At 39.7% G+C, this 24,591-nt stretch overlaps 1 protein-coding gene across 1 annotated transcript in view; it reads left to right on the top strand.

Moving 5' to 3' along the window:
- The window catches only part of ush2a (Usher syndrome 2A (autosomal recessive, mild)), a 227,024-nt gene that overhangs the window by 183,252 nt on the left and 19,181 nt on the right, over window positions 1–24,591 (top strand). The window contains exons 67-74 of the mRNA XM_080885054.1: window positions 1,262–1,460; window positions 8,850–8,957; window positions 9,968–10,151; window positions 13,715–13,872; window positions 15,549–15,707; window positions 15,847–16,009; window positions 17,194–17,411; window positions 19,299–19,435. Of these exons, the coding sequence (XP_080741180.1) occupies window positions 1,262–1,460; window positions 8,850–8,957; window positions 9,968–10,151; window positions 13,715–13,872; window positions 15,549–15,707; window positions 15,847–16,009; window positions 17,194–17,411; window positions 19,299–19,435 (1,326 nt within the window). The remainder of the gene's footprint in view (window positions 1–1,261; window positions 1,461–8,849; window positions 8,958–9,967; window positions 10,152–13,714; window positions 13,873–15,548; window positions 15,708–15,846; window positions 16,010–17,193; window positions 17,412–19,298; window positions 19,436–24,591) is intronic.

Genomic DNA, 24,591 nt, shown 5'->3' with positions numbered 1-24,591 from the left:
CTCTGCAGGTCATTCACCAGGTCCCCCCGTGTGGTTCTGGGATCTTTGCTCACCGTTCTCATGATCATTTTGACCCCACGGGATGAGATCTTGCGTGGAGCCCCAGATCGAGGGAGATTATCAGTGGTCTTGTATGTCTTCCATTTTCTGATGATTGCTCCCACAGTTGATTTTTTCACACCAAGCTGCTTGCCTATTGTAGATTCACTCTTCCCAGTCTGGTGCAGGTCTACAAAACTTTTCCTGGTGTCCTTCGAAAGCTCTTTGGTCTTGGCCATGGCGGAGTTTGGAGTCTGACTGTTTGAGGCTGTGGACAGGTGTCTTTTATACAGATGATGAGTTCAAACAGGTGCCATTCATACAGGTAACGAGTGGGGGACAGAAAAGCTTCTTACAGAAGACGTTACAGGTCTGTGAGAGCCAGAGATTTTCCTTGTTTGAGGTGACCAAATACTTATTTTCCACCCTGATTTATGAATAAATTCTTTACAAATCCTACCATGTGAATTCATGGATTTTTTTTTCACATTCTGTCTCTCACAGTTGAAGTGTACCTCTGGTGCAAATTACTGACCTCTGTCATCATTTTAAGTGGGGGAACTTGCACAATCGGTGGCTGACTAAATACTTTTTTGCCCCACTGTAGTAACATTTTATTTTTTAAGTCTTTCTGTCAAAATTATTCAGTTTCACTATATAAATTATATTCTTTTATTGTACATGAGTTCATACCAGTAACAGTTCGCAGGAATCACTGCTCTTCCTACAGTATTGTTCAGATTTGAATGAAACCTAGTTGGGTCTTCAGTCAAACTGTGCTCAAGGTCAAGTTCACATTTGTCACTGGGGTCAGTAACCTGTAAATTGTGATGGATCTTGAACTGGATGACCTACTATGTCATTGATATTCTGGTTATTTTCTATAATGCAAGTTATGAATAATTTCTTTTTTGCAGTTTCATTTACAACACAGTAATTTGTGTCTGTCTATAAACATGCTAGTTTTCTTCATTTTTTCTTTATTTTTTTATTAAGTTGCTTGCTTAATGCATTTGTATATTAAAGATCTTCCTCTGTTATTAAAAGACTAAGAATCTTAGAAACAGGACCCTTTTTTGGTTGAAGTTGAAGTAAAATATTTCAAAATTGTTTTATATTTCAGCAACTTTTTCAGTTTTTCTTTCTTTGTGTTTTCTCTGGCTGTTTTTGTTTGTATGTTTCTGAACCTGTGTTTATGTGACGTGCATGTGTGTGTTTTTAGGTGGTGGCAGTAACAGTCCAGGGCGTCCCAGAGGACGTGCAACCTCCCGTGGTAACAGCTGTAAGCCCCTCCTCCCTCCACGTGAACTGGTCTGAACCTACTTTTCAAAATGGAAAAATACAGCGGTACCACCTGAACCAGACTGGTGTTGGAACTATATTCACGCACATCGATGGACCCAGAAATTTCACAGTGACTGGTAGGACATGGCGTATCCTTCTCCTCACTTTTCCTTACTTGTTCATACTCTCTTCCTGTTTTTTTTTTCTTGTTACAGTCTTAATTGTACTTTCCTTTTTCTTCAGCTTTGTCCTCCATTGTCACGCTTCTTGTCCCTTCTTCTCTGTCGTGTGTTATTTTGCGTACCGGTTTGTAGAAGCTGTGTAATGACTGAATTTACACCTGATTGCTGCCACATGCTCTCTGTCCTAATGGCCTACACAAACAGAAACATACTGGCATGTATGCACATAAAAGAAAGAAAAATACACGATACATAGAAGCACAATCAAACACAACATGGTTAGAAAGATCACAACACAAGCTGAGGGTCACGTAATTTCACAGTTGAGAGAACAAGTGAATCCACAAACAATCAGATAAATCTACCAAAAGATTGACTCAATGGAAAAAGTCTCAAAAGGGAAAAACAGACATGTTGACTTACCTTCATACTACAGATTTGCACATGAATATGATGGTGTCAGGGCTGGGCGATGTGTGAGTCTTGTTTTATCTACTCCAAGGGGGAGCAGTGTTGTTGGCCTCCTGCCATGAGTTACAACACACATATACACGCAAAATCAAACATCTGTATAAAACACTGTAAAGAAAACATTTACTGTCTCTTATAAAACAGATTATATTAGTGACAAAGGAAAATACAAATCGAATATCATCACTGTGGGTGTAGTAAAGTGTATTTTGGGACTGAAATAGCACTATCTGAAAAATGTTGAGTCTTTCAAAGCTGATTGCATTACCCCCTTTTAAATTTTTATGTATAGGAGTCAAGTGATGACATCTTTTGAAGCTGAATTTCTGTGGCATTTTCTCTTCACAGTTCTCTACTGTGCTCTGTGTTGGATTCAGACCAGGCATCAGCTTTGCCAGTAGCCAATAGACTATTCCCATGGTGCCTGTGGTTGGCTTGTATGGTCAGGAGTTGTGTGCATGTGTGTTTGTATGTGTAGGCACGAAGCAAAGCAAACAATGCCAAATAGAGATGGTAATGTGCTGTAATACTGTACCAGCCCCGTGTGCCAGTGTAAGCAACCAGCGTGTGTGTGTGTGAAATTCCCCTGTCCCCCAGTGAGACACTGGAAAACTTTCAGCCAAAATCACTACTGGGGCAGTCTTTTTCTCTCCTCCTTTATTCCTCTCTCTTTTTATCTCTGAACTTTGCAGCTCTCCTTTTGGAGCACATCCATTTTTTAGGAAGTCAGTGCAATTTACTGGAGTGTTTTTTTGTTTTGTTTTTTACAGCAGTTAGAAGATAAGATTAAAGATCTAAGAACTTTATTATTTGCAAAATAATCCTTATACACGACCACGAGTTGCTCAATAAATAGAAAATAGAGAATTACATGTAACTCAGTGGCTAGTACTTAGTGTGACCCTCATTTTCCCATCAAAAAACTGCCAGACTTCTTGAATAGATTTTACAAGAACCATTCCTCAGAGATTTTGGTGATTTAAGCTTTGTGACATGGCGCATGCTGAACAGCGTATACTGTGGTCCAAAAGGATGGATGTGGATGGAAATAGTTAACAGCAATTCTCAGGTATGCTATGTCGCTTAAACTGTGCTCAGTTGGTATTAAGGGGCCCAAAATATCCTCCACAGTATTACACCATCAGCAGCAGCCTGAACACTTGATACAAGGCAGGCTTGATTTATGCTTTCATGTTTTCACCAGACCCCCACCAGACAACATCATCCTCTGTTGTCCAATTTTGAGTCCGTGTGAATTATAGTTTCCTGTCCTTAGCTGACAAGAGTGCCACCCGATGTGATCTTCTGCTGCTGTAGCCCACCTGCTTCAAGATTCAACATGTTGTGTGTTCAAAGATGCTCTTCTGCATACTTTGGCTGTGATGAGTGGTTGAGTTAGTGTTACCTTCCTGTTTGCTCTGTCTGACTATTCTCCTCCGACCTCTGGCATCAACACGACATTTTCACCCAGAGGACTGCCGCTGACTGGATATTTTCTCTTTTCGGATCATTCTCTGTAAAACCCTAGAGATGGTTGTGTGGGAAAATCCTAGAAATACTCAGATGAGCTAAAGTTATAACAGTAATTATTGCACATGAAAAAATAAAGTGGCCTGTTATAACGAGAAGGGGATATAACAGGGATAGTGAGATAAATGATATCCAGTGTTACAGATATCACTGACTCTTACAGAAGGAGGAGGAGCTGAACAAAGTGCTGGTCGCTGGTAGAAACAAACTCCTCCTTTCATATTACTCCACAGTGTGGTGTGCAGGGAATGAGATGTATTGTCTGTAATACTGAATAGTTTCCTCAGCATTGTCTCTCTGACATCTCCACCAAAAAATCTGAACAGAATCTAAACATTTTTCAGGCTACAAATAGCTTTAAAATAGTTTTCATGTATTTGTTCATATTTCAGGTTAACTTGTATATTTCATTTGGTATTATTATTATTATTATTATCTTTTTTATTATTATTATTCTTGTGTAAAGCTTTGAGTTTTGTTTTATTTTGTCCTTATTATCCTGTATGGACTAATCTTCAGCCAGTCATAAACAGACAGGCTTAAAATGTTTTACTTTGTAACTAAGCAAAAACTAATATAGAAAAAGCGAAACGGTGAGTTCAAGGAAGACTGAGGCAAAGATGTTCAACAGAAAAAAAAATTAACAGAAGACTGAAGAGAGAAAGGATCCGAGGAGTGACATGTTTTAAAAGGGAGTGAAGGAGAAACAGAGGAAGGAGTGAAACAGATAAAAAGATGGATGGGCGAATCTAAGTGTTTTCAGTGAAATATGAACAGAAATAATTGCTGTGCTATTCCCTCATCCTTAATGTTTAATACGCTATTATTCATCTTCTCTGCATCTCACCACTGTCAGACAGACACTTCAGGATCTTTGTCACACACACGCTCACTGAAACCACAGAAACTGCTTTTTTTTTTTAGCTACAACACTTACGATTTTAAATCTTTTTTTATGCAGGATTGTAACTGGATCTGATGAATTCCTCAGACCAAAAATGGCCTCTCTTATTATTTTGGTATGAGAGGTGTACATTTATCAATGAAAGCTCAAATGAAAACTTCCATGTGAGCTTTTTTTTAAAAACAGTCAAGTTCAAATTCATTCCAGCTGCTTGTACCTGTTGCTTTTGAATTAAGATACAAAAATTCTGAGATGTATTTGTTGCCCAAAGCGTCACCCTTTTGGCTTAAAATACACATATATATATACATACATATATATCAGACATTTTAGGAATTTTTTGTTTGCTTGCAGAAAAATCTTCACCGTGATAAAGTGGAGCACTGAATAACAGCACCGTGAGTCTAATAAACCACTATGATGACAGAAATTAAAATTATAGAAAAAAAGCGACTTCCCCCATTTCTTGTTTATCCTTTTTTGCCACAGGAAAAGCAACAAACAGACTTGCATTAATGGCATCCAGAGCTGTTTTAAAAAGTGACACTTTATAGAGAGAATTAAGTACAACTGTACAAAGACACCCCATGTGAATCAATATTAAGTATTGCTATCATTAGCTCACAATGAATTATTGCCTGCAATTATATAGATTATGGCATTAATCATGTGTTTAATTGGTCTTTTGTAGGCTCGTTATTAATTCAGAACTGCAGGGAATAGAGTATGTTCTTTTATTTATTAATGCATTTTCCTCACAGTCCACTCTGTGACTGGTACGCGCTATAGGTACAAGTACGTAGACACCGAAGTACCTTTGTTTAAATGCCGAATATGTCTCAGAAGTCTCATTGTTATAGTATGCAGAAAGTGTTCGATCAAGCCATTTAGCAGCAACACACTATAACCTTCTCAAGAAGTTAAGAATAATTATATGAGGGAAATTGTGGAAAGATTCTTTTAGATACTGTTGATTTATTCAGATGCTGAGTGGCTCGATGCTGCTTCTCTGTTTTTCTTTTGTTGGTGTTTACTTAATAAAAGAAAGGCACAGTTAAGTAAAGTCAGAGTACTGACTCGGATCAAGAGACAAACCAATAATCAAAAGATAATCAAGCAAAATGAATGTATGTTTCAACATTCACTCTAAGCTATGTTAATTAATGCCAATAAAACTCCATGATGGAGTGTGTGTGTGTGTGTGTGTGTGTGTGTGTGTGTGTGTGTGTGTGTGTGTGTGTGTGTGTGTGTGTGTGTGTGTGTGTGTGTGTGTGTGTGTGTGTGTGAGAGACAGAGAGAGTGAGAACCTGATCTCACTGTTCCATCCCAGACGGTCTCTGCATTAGGGAGCCACAGACAGGAAGTCAAATTCTTAATTATTTAGGAGAGGTGTTATCAAAGCTCTCTTCTCTCCCTCCTCTCTTTTGCGCTCTCTTTTCTTTCATTCTCTGCATCAACTCTTTTTTCTTTCCCATGATAATTTGTTTTTCTTTCCAGTCTCAAGTTTTGTTGTACCACCACGCTCTCTCTCTTTTTCTCTCTTTAAATTCCTTCTCAGCCGTCCTTGCATTTCTTTCTTCTGCGATTTTCCTGTTTGGTTTTTCCACTTTCTCTGCATCTACTCTTTCACTTTTCAATCCCCACCACCCCCGCTCTCTCAGTCTCTCTCTTTCTCTCTGTATCAGGTGACAGGCATGGTATTGCGGCCTGCGCCCATCATCCTATCATATTCTCTAATGCAAACAGAGAATGGCAACCTGTCAATAAAATGCCGTTTTCAATCAGTTATTTTTACTGCAACACACACACCCAACAGCAGTCTCACATTTGTGTCACTTGTTTGCTCTCTTTCACACGTCCAGTCTCTCTCCTTGACATTTTGCTCGAACACCAACTCTCTATCTTACTTCCAGCGTCTCTTAGTCTGCGTTTCCCTCAAACACAAACACCCAGTGTGTCCAACTCTTACGACGACAGGAACTACTCTTTGTCAGTGAGCCGCTGGCTTCTCGCATCCAGACCCCCTCCACCTGTTTTTCACTTCCTAGTGATCACTGCTATAATGATTGAAGCTTTCTCTGTCTTTCCATAATCAAGCACTCGAGCGCATGCATGGCTACACACACATGCATACAAGTATGCGCACACACCAGTATGCGCAGACATGCCATCGTTTCTCCAGCAGATCAACACTGCCCTCTTCAGGACCAGAGTTATAGCTAATTTAAAACATAGCAAGAAACATCAAAGGGGTTCTTCTTTAGGTTTAAATGTATGTGCACATGCAAATCTATGAAATGACAAGTGCATCTGCACTTATTTTTGCCTTATATAGAAAATGGAAGAAGGAACAAGAGAGTCAAGTGATGCTAGACTTTGTAATTGTTTACGTTCAAGGGTGGAATTGATTCATTCGTTTTCACAACACGTTCTCCGATCACTCCACACTCCTTCATGGCACGATAATAGGCTGTAATTAATAGGCAAAACTTGAGAATTCTGATGAACTTGTGAGACATTTTGTTACCTCTGAAGCCAACACCACGCCAACAGAAAGTTCTCTCCTCATGGTCTGCCGTAAATTGTTACAATTTTTAGCTCATGTAGGCAGACCGCATCTGTTTGTGTGTGAAAAAATGTAGCAAAAGGTTACCGTTTTTTTTCAGCGTTGCGACAAATGACATCATTGGCACCGTAGATATCATTTACTATGGTAGAGTGCACACATGCAGATACACACGCTTAGTTGCACAGTTAAATAGTGTAACAGAACCTTACGCTTCGGCCCTGGTTCTTTCGTATGGCTGGCAGATTTCCTTTATTTAACCCAAACACAGGGCAACATTGCGAGAACATTGGCACACAGACACATTGATTAGAGCTTGGGTTAAGCGTGGCAGGCTGCGAAGCATGTTAAGCAGGGTAAGTAGTAGAAAGAGACGTGAGGAAGACGCGGTGAAGGCTTCCACTGTGTGTGTGTGTGTGTGTGTGTGTGTGTGTGTGTGTGTGTGTGTGTGTGTGTGTGTGTGTGTGTGTGTGTGTGTGTGTGTGTGTGTGTGTGTGTGTGTGTTGGTGCACATTTTCTTTTCTGTATGTAGTCAACACTGGGTGGGTATTGTATTGTAATGCATACAGCAGCTGGGATACACAGTAAGGTTTCTCTTTCTTTCTCTCACCCTCCAAATATACACAGTTGGAGACAGATTTTGATTATCAACAAAATCACAACAAAAAGATGTTTATTTAAACATTATTTCTACTAAATTACAGATTTAATCTTTGTGTAGTTTAATTGTAATATCTGCATCATTAGTTTATAGAGTTGTCTTTGAACTTTCGTATTAATCATACACATATCGCTCCTTTTACTACAAGAAATTTTAAATCTTTCCATGGAAAAAGTTATGATTCGGTTATTTCTGACTCTAAATGCATTTGTAATATTGTAATAAATGGGATTACTAAATAAATTGTATAGATGTTTATTACTATAAAAACACTTTTAATGACAAATGATATTAAATCAATTCTTCCTCACCTAAAATAACGTGCAAATAAAGAATTCAGCACACTACATTATGCAGTCATCCTTTTGAAATAAAGTCATTTTAGTTCTTTCATTTTCCTTTGGATTTGATTTGCAAGCTGTTGTATGCTGTCAGCTAAGTGAATGACCATAAAACATCCAGTCAACCCCCAATGTCAACACTTAGGATTTGCATTCATCCTCACACTCGCACCTTACATCAGCAATCAGGCAGGAAATATATCTGAAGGAAAAACAGGTTTCCAAAGAGTAGGAAAAAGAACTTTGTTTAGGTACGTGGAGGATTTTTACATTTGCTTCTACTTTTTAAATCCTATTATAAAAGCTGATTTCCTGTGGTTGCAGCTAAAGGACCACTCAGTCGCGATGTGATTTCTTTTAGACTGCATAGCAGGTGCCTATAAATAAATCATGTCTGGACACAGTAGCCTAAACGCATACAGAGGTATCATAATTATCATAGATCAAAAGCTGATGACATTACAGCGTTGGGCCGGTCCTATCCCGTGTCAGTTCCGCGGCTTCCCATCTTTACGTTGTTTCATTATTGAGTTATGGCATGCATAATTTAACACCGACAGATATGGATCCATCCATTGAGAGAGTGTGGAAAGAACAGAGGGAGAGAGAGGGAGAAAAAACAGTCAGGAAGAAAATGAGTGATATCATCTGAGCAAGCATTCCCTTTTTTCTTTCCCTGTTCCATTCTCCCTGTTTTCCAGTTTACTGTTTCCCTTCTTACCCACTTTATCCCTCTCAGTTTATATTTGTGGATTTCATTTTTTGTTGCAAATGTGCAGTTTATTAAAATGGGAAAATGTTTAAAAATGTGGACATGGGTTTACTAAGGCATTGATTTTAGCACATGCTCACACATATCTGTGTGTTACAGGTTTGCAGCCATACACAGAGTATAGTTTTGTGCTTGTGGCCTGTACGTCTGTGGGATGTGGAGCCAGCTTACCATCCACAGGATGCACCCTGCAAGCCAAGCCTGCTGGTATACGCACACGCGTGTGCACACACACACACACACACACACACACACACACACACACACACACACAAATCCTCTAGTATTTCAAATGTATTTTTCAAATGTATGTCTAATTTACAACCCAATGGTTGGATATTTTTTGTTGTTTGACACAGAACAATATCACAGCTTGTTATAATTTTAATAAATACTGAAATGAAGTATGTCTGACTTTTAGTATTTTTGTTTTTACAGTGTACCTTGTCTCTTTTTGATTTCTTCTTTACATCTATGCTCTTTTTTCTGCTCTGATTTCTGCATCTAATTAGTTGTCCCCTGTGCTTCCTCACTGTGCAGTATTTCGTAAACCCTTTAGCTTTTGGCTTTTTCATTGTATCAAGTGTGGACACTTTATATCGTTGAAGTTTGTTGTTGTTGTTTATTTGATTTTTTTTTTTTTTTTGATTCTTGATTCTTCTTGAAATGCATTGCACATCTCTTCTCTTAGATTTCCTGCTATTTCTTTTCTATTTAAATAGGATTTTTTTCTCTTTTCTGCACTTTTTAAGCTATTGTTTGTTGTACATTTGTCCAGTCTCCTTATTTCTTTTATTTGGAGCTACTATTTCTTGTTTTTTGGGCTCACATTTCCTTGCACTTATGCTTGTGTCTCATTCTTACGTAGTCTTTCATCATCTTAAATATACCAATCTTGGTAGTTGGACTGAATATATGGACAAAATATTTAAGCTGATAAAAAACTAGATTTTGAACCATCAGTGTTGCTCATTTTAAGTCGTGAAATTATAATTTGATCATATATATTGTGCATAGCATTTCAGTGCTTTACTTGTTAAACAAACAGTGCCCTTAGTTAACGAACAATAAGCTTTAATAAACAGCCTGGTTTCTCTACACAAAGTGATGCTATTTACTTTTTTGGAACAGAAGTAGGACTGCTGACTAATTATAGATGCAAATTAATTATTTAAGGAGGCTCTCATTTGTTCTTCTTTTCTTTTTTTATACTCCAGGTGTGTGGTCGAAGCGCAGACACCTAGTAATAAACACATCTGCAGTGGAGCTGTACTGGGATGAGCCATCCCAACCTAATGGACACATCTCCCAGTACAGGCTGAACAGAGACAGTCAAACTATTTTTACCGGAGACCACCGTGACCGGAATTTTACGGACACTGGACTCTTGCCAAATCGCAGGTAAAGAGGATGAACTCGCGCTCATTTATACATGCAGGAATATAAAAACGTGTGTCCATGTAGACGTCATACATACAAAAACACTTGACATGCAGCTTCACAATTAATCATCACCGCGTTTGTGTCTTTATACGTGGATCACCCTAATTTAAAAGCATTCCTATCGCCCAATCCACGCCTCTCTCAGGACTGCACTCTGCACATGTCTGTTTGTGTCATTTAATGAGCAAATATTTGACATGCCAATGACTGATGCAAACATTGCCACGCACACAAATTAAAATCACGAATCAGATCTGGCTTATGCTTGCAGACAGCAGTGAAGCGTTGATTTTGTTTATCTGTTTATTTTCATTTAACCTTTATTAATCCATGTCTTTTTTCCAGTGCGGATGTTCTGTTTTAAATATGGGAACGATACCTTCCACTCCCTATTATTTTGACTCTCCTGTTTCTCCTCGAGCTTCTCTCTCCCAAGACAATTTCTCCTTACCCCAAATAGAATTCCTGGGATAACACCCTGCAGTACTCCAATCTCCTCTATGTGTGAGTGAAAGAGAAAGAAGAGCGAAAGAAGATAGCACTGTATGTGTGTGTGACGTTTAATTTTCCTTAATTCCAGATAGTCTGCCAGGAGGCATACCTGCTCCGACCCTTCGCTTCTCATCGCTTGTCTCGCTTCTGATTCCTTTCTCTTCCTTCTCACCCTCCCTCCCCTCCTATCCTTTCCTTCTTACCTCATTCCCTTCCTCTTCCCCTTCTTTTCCCAATTTAGCCCTGCGCCAAGAATTACACAGGGAGCACCGGCCCCATTATCCAGACAGACTTGTGTGTGCATGTGCAAGTGCGCACGCTCACATGACTTTGTGTGTGTGTGTGTGTGCGTGTGTACGTGCGTGAGACTGCTCAAAGTGGCCATTGATTATTTATGACAATGTTGATTAGCTGTCACTTTGCTTCAGCAGCCCAGGAAGTGTCTAAGATGACGAGAGAATTAACCTATTCCCTCTGGCTGGCCCCGCAGGACACACTCACACACACACACACACACACACACACACACACACACACACACACACACACACACACACACACACACACACAGAACCAGATTCACAGCCAAACAGATGCAAATGCCTCACTGACCGATTACCTTCTCCACACACACACAATTTTACTTTTGATATCCCAAGGCGCTGTTTACATTTAAGTAAATATCTTCCAGTGATGAAGTGTTTAACTTCATTCTCCCACTGAAACCTTATGCCATCATAAAATTCTCCCTCTCCATCACTCTCAGTCTCTTCTTCACTCTCTTCCTCTCAGGATTTCTGTCCCTCTGTCTTTCTATCTCTCCTTGACATAGTCGGTGTGTCTCAGTGAGCCACATTTATTTATGTTTTGTGTGTGTGTGCATCTGTGAGAGTAACATATGAGTAGTTTTAATACCTTTTCCTGAGTGCGTTCTAACCCAGTGCAGAGGCACTAATGGCCTCCTGTTTAAAATGCTCTGTACAGGAACAATAACCCAACACCCGCTGCCTATTAACACATGTGTGCTAGAGTTTATAGCAAATTAAAGGCTTTTAATGCTAAATGGTGGCCCACTTACACAGCTAATGTAGGCTTTAGCACCAACCAGCCACACGCTCTTAAAAGGGAAATCTATCTTATGATGTCATTGTCAAAAGAAGTAGAGAGTGGGTCGCGAGCGGCAGCGAGACAAATGAAATCGAGAGAGCAAAGGTGTATAACAAATGTGAAGAACAGCACAATGATAGTTATTACAGATAAATAGAACCTTTAAAGCGTTGAAAACTAAACTTTGCTAGCCTTTCTTCTTTATAGAGTTTGTTGTTTATGTAGTTTAATCAATATATTTATTACAACTTTTAACCTTCATGTTTGTATTTTTTTGTTTTTTATTGATATTTATAATTTATTTATTATTTTTTTATCTTCCATTTCTGAATTGGCTTCATAGTGTAGTAGTTTAGCCAGTCACCCAAAACATCCCCTTGCATATCAAATCGAAATCGAGGCATCGAATGTAAAAAGCTGTGGTGACCTCTCGCAAATAAGAAATCGGCTAAAATAAGCTACTTCCTTCAAATATCTCTACTGTAACCAAACAAATACTTGTGGACTTAATAAAAAATATTTGCACATTTGACTTACTAGATGAAGATGAAGAAAATAATGCATGTGATGACAAATTTCCTGTTGGTCTGAACATACAGAGCACAGATTTTCTTATGAAGTTCATAATCTAGTAAGATGAAATCAATAGGCTTAACTCAAAAAAATAGTTGAGATGATATTATCAGGATAATTAAGGGCTGGTCATATTGCATATACATTAGTAGAGGTTTTCCATTTGTGACTAGAAACATTGGGGAGAAGAGTACTGAAACAAACTGCGATTCACTGTGATTTTCAGGATTTGGTATCCAGCAGTCCTTCTGGCTTTTCAACTTTCTTCTTCCTTCAGCCCAAAAGTATATTTTAACTTGTCTTGTGCTCCATATGGGTGTGGTAGTTCTTGCTAGAAAGAGGTATGACTCTGAGAAGAGAGAAGGCGTGGTAAAAGAGAGACTTTGCACTACTTGTGCAAATTTTTTTCGATTTTTGATGTGTCCGAGAAGCACATTATCAGATATCAGTCATCTCATCAATTGGTCTCTGCTTTAAACCAAGGTGTGAAGGAGGCCTTTATTACATGTTATAAGGCTTATAAGTCCTCTTAGCAAGCAGTGTTTTAATAAAAGTCTTACATTCTTCTGCTAATGCCTCCAGTTCTACCACATAAAAATGCTTCTCCTTAGACTGCACTTGCATGCTGTTTCCTGAGAATAAAACCTACACTTACGTTTGTCATATTAAAAGTAACAAATTGCCCCTGTGGTGTTAGGAGATTAGCGATATGCTCGGTTCATGAGTTGTGTTTGTTCGTGGCTCTTTGTTAATTTGTGCTGCTCTTAGTAGATTGCACTGGTCATTATTGAAATGAACAGGTTGCATTTGCTTTAATGTTAACAGATTTGTACTGTTAGTAGATCATCCACAGAATTTTCCACTTCAATTGTGGCTTCACACTGATTTACTATGAGCAGAGATTTTGTTGTACATCAGTGAGACCATTGCGTTTGCACAGCTGGGCTGATTTTCATTATAAAAATGCAGGGCAGCTGAACTATCCAAAGTTTGTTCTGGCTGTAATTTTCTTCTACTGCACAACATGCACCGCATCGCTAAGTAGATGCAAATGAACAACCATGTAGTATGTTTTGTAGCATGTGAGTAAGACTTGAGTTGATTGGATGCTTATAAAGGACAAAAGATCACTGCCACAGATGGAAGAAAAGTACAAATAGAAATGTTGCAAAGTGGAAGTTGCTTAGTAGATAAATACACTTGAATACTTGATGTATGGGAATACATAAAGTAAACAAATTTCAGGTCATATACTGACAAATGCTAAGAAATGTTATGGTATATCAGCCTTACACTGTAATGTCTGTGTTGCTTTCTCCACACCCTTCTTTGCCCCACTATCTATTTAGGTACTTGTATGAGCTGGAGGCTAGTACGGGGGGTGGGACTGGTGTGAGTGACAAATATGTTATACAAACACCAGTCTCATGCCCCTCTGGGATCCCACCGCCGCACAATGTGACAGTGTCAGGCCCCTACTCCATATCTCTTGCCTGGTCCCCTCCTGGTAAGTAGCAATCTGAATGAAAGGACACATGGATGGATGAAAGGCTGGATGGCCCTAAGTGATTTTCTGTAGAGTGTATTAAGTTATTTCACTCAGAATGGTGTCAAAGATTAGACGTTTATTTTAAGTTCTAGTTGTTCTCTATCATTTGTATATTTAAATTTGCTCCTTGGAAATACTATTTATATTTTTTAGACATTCCAACTCAGAAACCATGCTTAGCTTGTTACAACTCGTGATTCTTTAGTGCAGTGAATTTAAGTGCTAGCTTTCTTTACAAGGGACATTAAAGGTATTGTTTCATGAAATCAGAAAAAGGGTGGCTCACACCCACAAAAAAGCTCTGAGTACTCACCTTCTGGCCTCTCAAGACCTGGGCACATACACAGGCATACATGAGCATACACATAGGGCTGAGTTTCATGCTTATGGGGCAGTGATTGTCTGCCCTAACCCATCTATCATTGACTATTACTCTCTCATTAGGCTGATTTCCTATCTCAGAAACCGCTTAAAGGGCCAACTAGCAAAGACACTTCACTTAGTAGTGTGTGTGGGTTTGTGTGTCTTTTGTTTTTGTATATTTTTGTCTGTGTTTATTTATGCAACTTTATACGTATTTCATTGTGTATGTGCATGCGTGAATGTGTGTGCGTGTGTGTGTTTGTGTGCACCATTGCAAGATATTTCCATAGGCAGGCCTATTCTATCGTCATTATGGGTTGATTTTAAAGGTGAGGAAATATCGGCTGGGTTCTCACGCTTGGTTAACTCCCTGAGCCCAGAGTCTGGAGTGTTTTCGTCTTGTGTGTGCATGGGTGTGTGTGCATACCTGAGTCTCTTGACAGTGTGTGTGTGTATGTGTCTGTGTACATGCACCTGTGTTCATGTCTTCAAATGCATACACTGACTGCCAAAGCACTGACTTATGGCTATTAAAAAGGCATTTACTCGAGGATCAATTTCTCCATCGCGGTGTTGGTGCCTGTATGTGCGTGCATGTGTGTGTGAGAAAATGTATTGAATGCAGGCTTTTAGCTGTATGGAAGAGAACATGCATGAATTGTATGTGTGTGTGTACACCGTGTGTGTTAAATACAAGATGATAATGCAAGTGATAGGTTTTGAATTAAACCTTTACGGCATTATCACGCCATTATCGCTCACACATAAACACCTCCACGCACATGTGTGTATTATGTGAAGGTGTCTTACCTCAAAGTGTGTCCATTTAAAAACCTGAATGTGCTGAAGTCAGAGATGTGTGTGCAAAGGTTTGTGTGTGCATATGTGAGTTGGGGGGTGAATAATTGAAGTCTTTCATTTGTCTGGTAATCAGTTCGTTCTCGAGATATCCAGAGTTCATGAATGTTGAATAACCCATCACAATACAGTTGGCCTGAATTATGGAAAAACCTCCTGTGAGAATATTAACAAAGTCCAGGGGCATGTGTGTATGGGCGTGTGAGTGTTATCTGTATGTATACATTTGTGTGTTTTTGTCTGGTTCTAAGGCCCACAGTGCTGGGATTGTAAAGCCAAAACTTCAGAAAAAATTGGGGAAAAAACAGCGAAAAAAGTTCTCAGAATATTTTTTTCTTCTTTTTTTCTTATAAATCTATCCCAGTAAATGACATAACCACCTAAAGGTTATCATATTGTTTCTCTTTGCACAGGTCAACTAAATAACAGCCAGTCTGTGAACTACAACATCCTGTTAAATCCAGGGAGTGAAGATGCAATAATACAGCATGCTGGACAAGACCTGCACCTCACTGTGACAGATCTAAAGCCTTTCACTATTTACTACATAAGAGTGCAAGCCTGTCAGATAGGTATATATTTTTTAAGTGCATGAAGTACCGATCAGGTAGATTGATAAAAACTTTATGGCCATTTTACTTAGTTAAGGTGTTTGCTGTTGTGTCTCTAACCATGTACCAGAATTATTTCTGATTGTTTTGTTTCATATAGAGGGCTGTGGAGTAGGAGATGGTGTCTTTGTGCGGACTTTAGAGGCCACCCCAGAAAATCTGCTGCCCCCCAAAGTAAAGGCAAGTGAAGCCAATGTTCTGGAGATTCACTGGTCAGCCCCCAAGAAACCAAATGGACTCATCACCTCCTACCATATATACAGGTAACAGATGAACAAATATAGTACACTGAGACATATGGCCTGGCTTTGCCTTCTTATAAATACCTGTTCTTTTCTCCTTCGGTATTAGGATGTAGTTGTGCTATGAGACTGTGCTTTGTCCAAAGGTAGTCTTGTAAGTTGAAAAAGTGTACAGTGCATTTTTGAGGCATGTCATTGTTCTATATATCGACTCTTCGCCAGTATCATCAGTACTTACACCTAAAGTGACTTTATCACGTTATAGTGTTATAGTGGTATTCGAGTTTTTTAAACCCTTCTGAATTTTCTATATGTTCCCATAAATGTATCACATAAAATAGAATCAGATTTCAAGTCCTGCTGGTGGATCTATGATTAAAACACAAGAACATGCAGAAGCCACATGCAAGGCTTTTTTTTCACATTCTCATACCTACACTGTGTTCATGTGCTCAGAGTACCAATTCAAACTGTTGAACCAGAAGTAGCACACATGTATCACATACGATTATTACATATAAGATACATAACAATATACATATTTGCCTTTCTATGCAGTAATGGATAAAAGTTTTAGTGATTATACTTTCAGATAAATGTCTACTTAAAACTCTATTTATTGTAACCGTGTGTGTGTGTGTGTAGGTGTGTGTGAATGTGCATCATTAATACATGCTGAAGGTCGTGGTCTGCTTGTTGACCAAAGAGTTTGTGATCTGTATGCAGGGTCAGACCAGACTAAGCCCTTTAAGTCCTCAGGAAACACACATTAGCATAGCAGTACACACACACACTCAGTGACACATCTGGCATGATCAGACTCAGGCAGACAGGGACTTGGATAAAACAGGAAAATCTCTCTCTTTCTGTCTCTCATGCACACACCTGAAACCCTACGTAATCAGACAAATGGGCTTACCAAAGACATCAGGGTGCTTGCATCAGCTCATGGCTTATACAGAGTGTTTAAGATGTGATGATCCATTTTTTATTTGAATTCCACACAAACTTAGTGTCTTTATCTTTAGAAAACTGACGTAAATATGTGCAAAATTAAAATTGATTTGATATAGTTGATGTTTAATTTAAAAAAAAGAAACATCACCAAAAAATTTAATATTTAAATTTTTAATGAGGTGTATATAGTATGAAAGTATTTAAAGGAAACTGATGAAAAGCTAATACAAGTGTTTATTTTCTCTTAGGCGTCCATTAGGAACAGAGGAGGAGCTGCTGGTTTTCATCTGGTCTAGTGGGCCTCTTGAATTTTTTGACGCGAGTCCTGCTCTTCAGCCCTTCAGCTACTATCAGTACAGAGTTCGTGCCCACAACTCTAGAGGCTCAATTCTGAGTCACTGGGCTTTGGGCCAGACATTAGAGGCAAAACCACAAGATATGGCCGTTCCCATTGTCACTCCTTCGGGTAGGTTCAACAAGTCACATGAAAACCAGTATTTATTAGAGATGACCTCATTACGATTTTCTTTTGCCAGTTTCAATTTACAATTATTTTGTGTTTTCTTTTTAATAAGTATAACTGAGATCATAGTATAGCATCAAGTAAATATCTGAGATATTGATCTGGTTGGTAGTAGTGGAGGGGTTTGTTTATCACTTTTAGCTGCTTTAGTGTTGATGAACTTAACAACAGGCAAATTAGAGGGGAAACAATGAGACAACCATCAAACAGGAATGATTTTACAAGCGGAGGTCACTGGCATTTTTCCCTTCTGATCTTTTCTGGGGGGGTTTTTCTAGTTTTGGATTTAGCTAAATTCATTGTCAGTACTGGTATCACAAGGTGAGACCCCTACAAAACCCTACAGCATCTTGCAGCCCACTGGTGTGAATGTCTCTGACAAAATAGTCAGACTTCATTTGGGTGGTCTGACATCCTCCAGTGGGCCCTTTGCTCTCTGCCAGCACCGTGGAGTCCAGTTGACATTTTCCATAGAATACAAGAATTGGCAGGTTCACCGCTGGTACCCTGGGCTTGTCAAGAATAACAGCAGGTTCACAGTGAGCACATATGACATATCTGAAAGGATCAGTAGAAGGCATGGAGAACAATATGCTGCCTGTATCATCGTTCATCATGGCCGTTTTGGTGCTGGGTCAGCGATGGTCTGTGGAGGCATATCCATGAAGGGACATACAAACCTAGGCAACAGCACCCTGACTATGATTAGGCTGAAATCCTCTGACCCACTGTCAGACCCTACGCTGGTGCAGTGGTGCCTGTGGTCCTCCTAGTTCATGATAATGCCCAGCCTCATGTGGTGAGAGTATGTAGACAGTTTTTGGAGGATGAAGGACTTGATACCTTTCACTAGGCCCACCCTCGCCTGACCTAAATCCAATACAGGGGTGGCCAACTCCAGGCCTCGAAAGCCGCTGTCCTGCAGGTTTCAGATATCACCCTGGGTCAACACACCTGAATCAAATGATTAGTTCATTACCAGGCCTCTGGGGAACTTCAAGACATGTTGAGGAGGTAATGTAACCATTATATCAGCTGTGATGGATCAAGGACACATGTAAAACCTGCAGGACACCAGCTCTCGAGGCCTGGAGTTGGCCACCCCTGATCCAATAGAACCCCTCTGGGCCATTGTGTTTTGGTCCATCCGATGCCAGCAGGTTAAAACTCAGATTGTCCAGGAGCTCAGTGATGCCCTGTTCCAGTTCTGGGAGGAGGAGGACCCCATCCATCATCTCAAGCCATGTAAACAAACAAACTACTGAGTATTTTCAGGGTCTTTGAATTCAGCCCTCTGTAGGTTGATAATTTTCACTTCTATCAAACGATATGGTGTCCTTTCATTCTTAACACATAACCCAGTCCATATCAGTGTTTTGTGTTCATTGAATTTTTTTATTCAGTGTATTTCACCTTACCAAACAAAAGCAAGTGCAACAGATTTGTATAACAAAACAAATTTCCGGTGTATGTTTATGACTTCACCAGGTAACAGGACGTGAACCCTTTTCTCTTTTTCGCTCTTCTCCAAAATTTTCTTTGTAACTGCGTTCATCCTCCGCTCATACCGAGGCTGCTGGGTTGTAGCTGGCTCTAAGCTCTGGATAGTTTCATCCAGTTTTCCTTTGTTACCTCCTTTAAAATGTCCGTGTTCAGTTAGATGACGGTCAAGTGTCTGATTAGGTTTGTTGTCACATATGTTTTCGTGGCTCTCTGTCCCTATGATGTACTTTAGCAAACTTTGTGTCTTGACTCACATTTGCATGACTAACACGTATAAAATGATCTTGTATTGATTTATTGTAACAGTTCACCATGCTACTTTGACAGGTGCGTATTCAGTCCACCTAAAATGGAGTGAACCAGGACAGCCCAATGGTCTCATTTCCCATTATAGGCTGGTTTACAGGAAGCACCAAAAGGACCCTACGCTCAACTCAACTATTGTTACTGCTCTCACTGTAGAGGTAATCACACACACACACACACGTGCATGTCACATGTCATTCATACAATAAATGTAAAGAAATTTGGACTGTACCTGTGGTGCTTGTGCCATCTGTTTGCCAGTGAGGGGCCTGAATAGACATAAACACACGCTGCCCATGGTCTGCTATTCCCAAGATCACTTCCATAATTCTGTATCATGCTGGATGATCTAACATATCAGAAATACCAGTATGAGCATGTTTCCTGATACCAAACACACAAACACACACACATATACAAACACCTTCATTCCCATATATATGTATATTATACATTAACAGCTGCCATCTACTCTCAATGTGAACTGGCAGCTCAGCACTTGCTGGCATCCCCTATCCACCATACATCTATACGTGTGTGTGTGTGTGTGTGTGTGTGTGTGTGTGTGTGTGTCTGTCTGTGTCTGTCTGTCTGTCTGTCTGTCTGTCTGTCTGTCTGTCTGTCTGTCTGTCTGTCTGTCTGTCTGTCTGTCCGTCCGTCCGTCCGTCCGTCCGTCCGTCCGTCCGTCCGTCTATAATATAATAATCTGTTTGTGAAAAATTTCAGTTAGTTATCCATTTAAAAATCAAAATTAATTCAAGAGCAACCTGGTTTTAGATAGCTGGGTTGCTTACCACACATAGGAGTGAGTTGTGGTTTAATTCCCAGTTGCCCAGACCTGCATCTTCCTGTTTTTATGCTCTTTCCAGTCTATAGACACAAATACCACAAAATAATCTTTAAGAAGAAGCTAAAATATAAACAACTTGAAAACATTTTAACATAAAATTTTGTATAAAAGGAAGGAAGGAGAAACAGACTGAAAGAATATGGTCAACATTAAAGCAACAAGAGATCAAAGAGGTAGATACAGTAGCTGTTAAAGAAGTTAAGAATGAAAAGAGCTAGAATGAGTGAGATGAAAAAGAGAAGGGGAAGGGATAAAAAGACAAGTAAATGAACAAGCAGGGAACGAGACAGAGTGATAGATAGGAAGGTAAGGAGGAGAGCAAAAGAGAGACAAGGTAGAAGTATAGATCTATATTCTGTCCATATGTGTGGCCTCTTCTCCCTCTGTGACCTTTGGCTTGTCACTCATAATTAATACAAGATGTAAATGGAGACCTTTCACCTTCTCATTGATATGGAACACTCTGTGTTTGTGTGTGCCTGTGTGAGATTGTGTGTGTGTGTGCAGGAGGCTCATTGACATGGCATAGACTTATTTTGGTGGCGGTCATTTGTCACGCAGTTGTCTTCACCACATGCACTGCGTTGTTTAGGAATACACAAAGAGTGTGAAAATTAGAAAGCCTTTAGCTGATTCAGGAAGAGCAGACTTTATCTGAAGGATTACAATTTGTGTTTTGACTTTGTTCGCTTTAGCATCATTAATCAAGGATTCAATGGCAAAAAAAATGCCTAAGTCAGGGGTGTCCTGCGGGACAGAACCAGCCTGTTAGAGTCCACTGGATGGCTTTGCAAACTTTGTTTCTGTCTGAAATGTTAATTTTATCCAACCCAGATGTCTGAATCTTTATTAGTTTTAGAGCCTTCTGACTGACAAAATCATTCCCTGACATGGTCGGGTCAAAGATCTGTGTTGAGGTGTGTCTTCAATTTGCAACAATTTGTGTAGTGTTTTTGTATTATGTAACAATGGTTTCATCTTTGCGAACAGCTGCAGCATCTATTTGTACTTCTAACATTAAAAGAAATGTAGGTTCCTCTGACTTTATTTTACTATTTAATTTTCACCCCTCAGCTGTAAAAGACTGTTGGGTATTGGAATCTTACTGACCTTGCTCTCAAGGTCAAAGGTCAAGTTTTTTGAAAGTCTTGTGAATGCATTATCTCGAGAAGAAAATCACGTAGCTGGATCTTCTAGAAGGCTGAGTGGTAGCACTGGCAATATTTTTTTTCATTGAAATTTAATTTAGATTAAATCGGGTTGATCTAAAATAAGTTTGACAGCCCTGCTAGATTAATTGTAAAATATGGGTCATAATATTAATGTGAAGCACATGAACAGCTTATATTTTGTTTTCATATTAAACAGTCACAAACCAGTCTAGCACTTCTCCCTGTAATATTTTGTTTCAACCCTTATTTAAGTTTTTTCCTCTAAAAAGGGATTCAGTCTTTCACACTCTTCATCCACTTCAATTTCTTTTGTGCATGTAGTAATTGTGCATATGTGCGTGTGTGTGTGTATCCATTTGGTATGTGTCTATTTGTGTGTGTATTGATCTCAGGCTGGGCTGGGAACCCTGCTCTGTGCCAGCTTGGCTGATTAATGGGGTCGTCATGGCAATCGGACGGAATGAGGGTACGAAGCGCAGGCGGCCTGCCTCGCTAGACACCTACACGCCGCTTGGCACACACACTGTCTCGCGCGCACACAGAAATTCACTCTCCATGCTTTACACCTTTCTGACAAACATGCTTGTCACTCATTCTACCCTGTCAGGTTGTTTTTATTGCACGGTGCTTCATGTTTTGGTTTTGGTCGGGTTTTTTTGTTCTCCTTCTTTTCTCTCAAGTTTCTCCTTCTTTGTGTTCATGTGCTGTTGCTACTGCTTCATTTTTTGACAATATCACTTGAGATTCTGGCCACCGGTAATCATTTTGCCCTCAATAGCTCTGGACAAATGCTTTATCGAGTAGATAAAACTCTATTTTTGCTCGTGTTCAAGCTTTCCACCTCAACCTCCCCACAGCTTACTTCTTTTTCTTCTTCTGATCACATCTGTCACTATTTTAATCTCTTTTGCTTTTTTCTGTCTGTTCCTGTGCGTTTTCTTCTTTAAAACTTCCAGTCTCTTCTGTGGCTGATTTTCTTGTTTCTCTTTAGTGTCTCAACATCGTCGTTCACCTTACTCTTATGTCTTCATTTCCCCAGCTCGTCTCTCCACTCTGCCTTCGTCTCTTTCCAGTTTTACTACCTCTTTTATGCCTTTCACCCTTTAACCCTTCTGTATTGCACTCTTTCTTTAGCTACTTCCCATACTCCCTTTGCCCCTCCTTTTCCTCTTTTTCCTGTATTTCTCTCGTGTTTCCCTGCCTACCAACTCCCTCTTTCTCCTCCTTTACTCTGCTGTCCTTTCCTCCCTCCCTTGGCTATTCCAGATGTTACACTGTGGCCCTTGGGATCGCTGGTGAAGAGAGACCACAGGCATATGTGTATTCAAATGTGTGTGTGCGCATTACTTTGTGTGCATACATATGTTTGAATATGGTTGTGTGTGCTTGTGCGCACGCACAACATATCTGTTTGTGTGTGTATAATGCAACAGTGTATGTGAGTGTGTGCGCGTGTGTGCTGTATTAATACATCCCATTGATCAGAGCAGGACCCCTGACAGTCATCATCCCTGAGAACCATCTGGCCGACGCCTGACGCTCCCTCACCCAAACAGAAGCTGACACCCTATTAATCTGCTACCGCCATGCATACATACGTGTGCGTGCGTGTTTCTGTGTGTGTGAATGAATGAATCTGTGACAGTATGTGGAAGAGACTGTGTAAAAGGTTATGTGTTGCGTACACGTGAACATTTTTTCCATGTCTGTGTTTCTGCGTACATGCTTGTGCGTGTCTGTGCTCCACAACTCCACACCGTGCACACACATACGGAGGTATACACGCACCACTCTGCCATCCGCCAACAACAGCCGGCGCTGAAGGGAGCTGAAGGGTGCTTGGAAATTAAGGTTATTACACAAATTGAGCCATATGGTCTAAATATTTCAGAGCTGAAATTTACTAGGCAATAAAAATGGCCCCTACCTCGGTAATGGTGTAAATTACAGCTTAACCACCAGCGCTAATGATGTCCTTCTGTACGCCCCGTAACCAACCGTACATGAAGGACACATTGTTTAAAAAATACCCCAGGAAAAGCGAGGGAGAGAGAGGAAAAGGGAAGAAGGGATGGGGATAGATGGGGAAGGATGAAGTGAAGGGGGGTAAGGAGGAAGTAAAGGAACTGAAGGAAGACAAGACTGAGGGAAAGAGAAATAAAGAGAGGAGTGTAAGAAAGTAAGAAAGTGATTAATATAGAGAGTGGAGAAACGGAGAGAGAGAGAGAGAGCTAGCAGCATGTTTACAATCTGTTAGTTTACCATTAAGAACCCGTCAGAGAGTGTGGGACAGCGAGGGCCAGCCGGCGAACTGTGTCTTAAAGCCGATATGAGGTTTCACAGGGTCTGTGTGTGTGTGTGTGTGTGTGTGGGTGGGTGTGTTTGTGTGTGTGTGTTAGGTATGCCATCAGCATGTGTGTATTTAGGCAAGTGTAGTCAAAAGATGTAGAAGGATGGACGTTATCAGAACATGCGGTGTGTTTGTCTCCAAACATGTTGAATATTACATTACAGGTCAAAAAAGAAACAACCCTAAACTCCTGATGTGAGTATGTTCTATGAATTCAATCATTTAGAAATATTTAAGCATTTCAGTGCGTTGGCACTGAGTTTGAGATGAACATATCAGTTTGCAAAGTTCTTAGGTCAGTGGTTCCCAGCATAATCTAAAAGGTCTCCCCTTGATCAACATGACCACCCGTTTGTCCAGTACTTGGAGAGTACTCTAGTTATTTCATTGATTATGTTTAATGAACATTTTCAACTGTATATTTGTTATTTTTAGCTTATAATTTCAACTGTCAATCCGTACATTTAACAATTTCCTGTACTTATTGGCTACTTTCAACTAAAAAATGACTTACTTTTTAAAAATGTTAGCTACCTGTTTATCTAGTATGTTTAGCTAACAGTTTCTTTTTGTTTATCTCATTAAACTAACAATGCCTGCTTTTGGCAAGATATTTTAGCAGTTTTTTCACTTTTGGACTTTTATTTATATATTTGAATCATATTCATTAATTTTCTCTGCCTATTACAAATAGGCTTTCTTTTAGTTAACTGTTAACGTTTCTGCTCCAATATGTTCAGGTCAACTCAGCTCCTCAGGTGAAATGAAAATGTTTTTGGGCTAAAGCTCCACAGGATCCCTGGACTATCTTGCCCCCATAAGGATTTCTGCGTTGTGCTTTTGCCAGCTAATATCTAAAGCAAACATGTGAATGCAATAGGTTTAGCGTCACCAAATGGAGGCTTACTTCCTGATTGTCATGTAGAAGATATAATCAGAAGC

This window comes from Rhamphochromis sp. 'chilingali' (genome assembly GCF_963969265.1).
Source record: "Rhamphochromis sp. 'chilingali' genome assembly, chromosome: 6".
In the NCBI taxonomy this organism is placed as follows: domain Eukaryota; kingdom Metazoa; phylum Chordata; class Actinopteri; order Cichliformes; family Cichlidae; genus Rhamphochromis; species Rhamphochromis sp. 'chilingali'.
The sequence above is the reverse complement of the archived record's forward strand: the minus strand, read 5'-3'. Positions and strand labels throughout refer to the sequence as shown.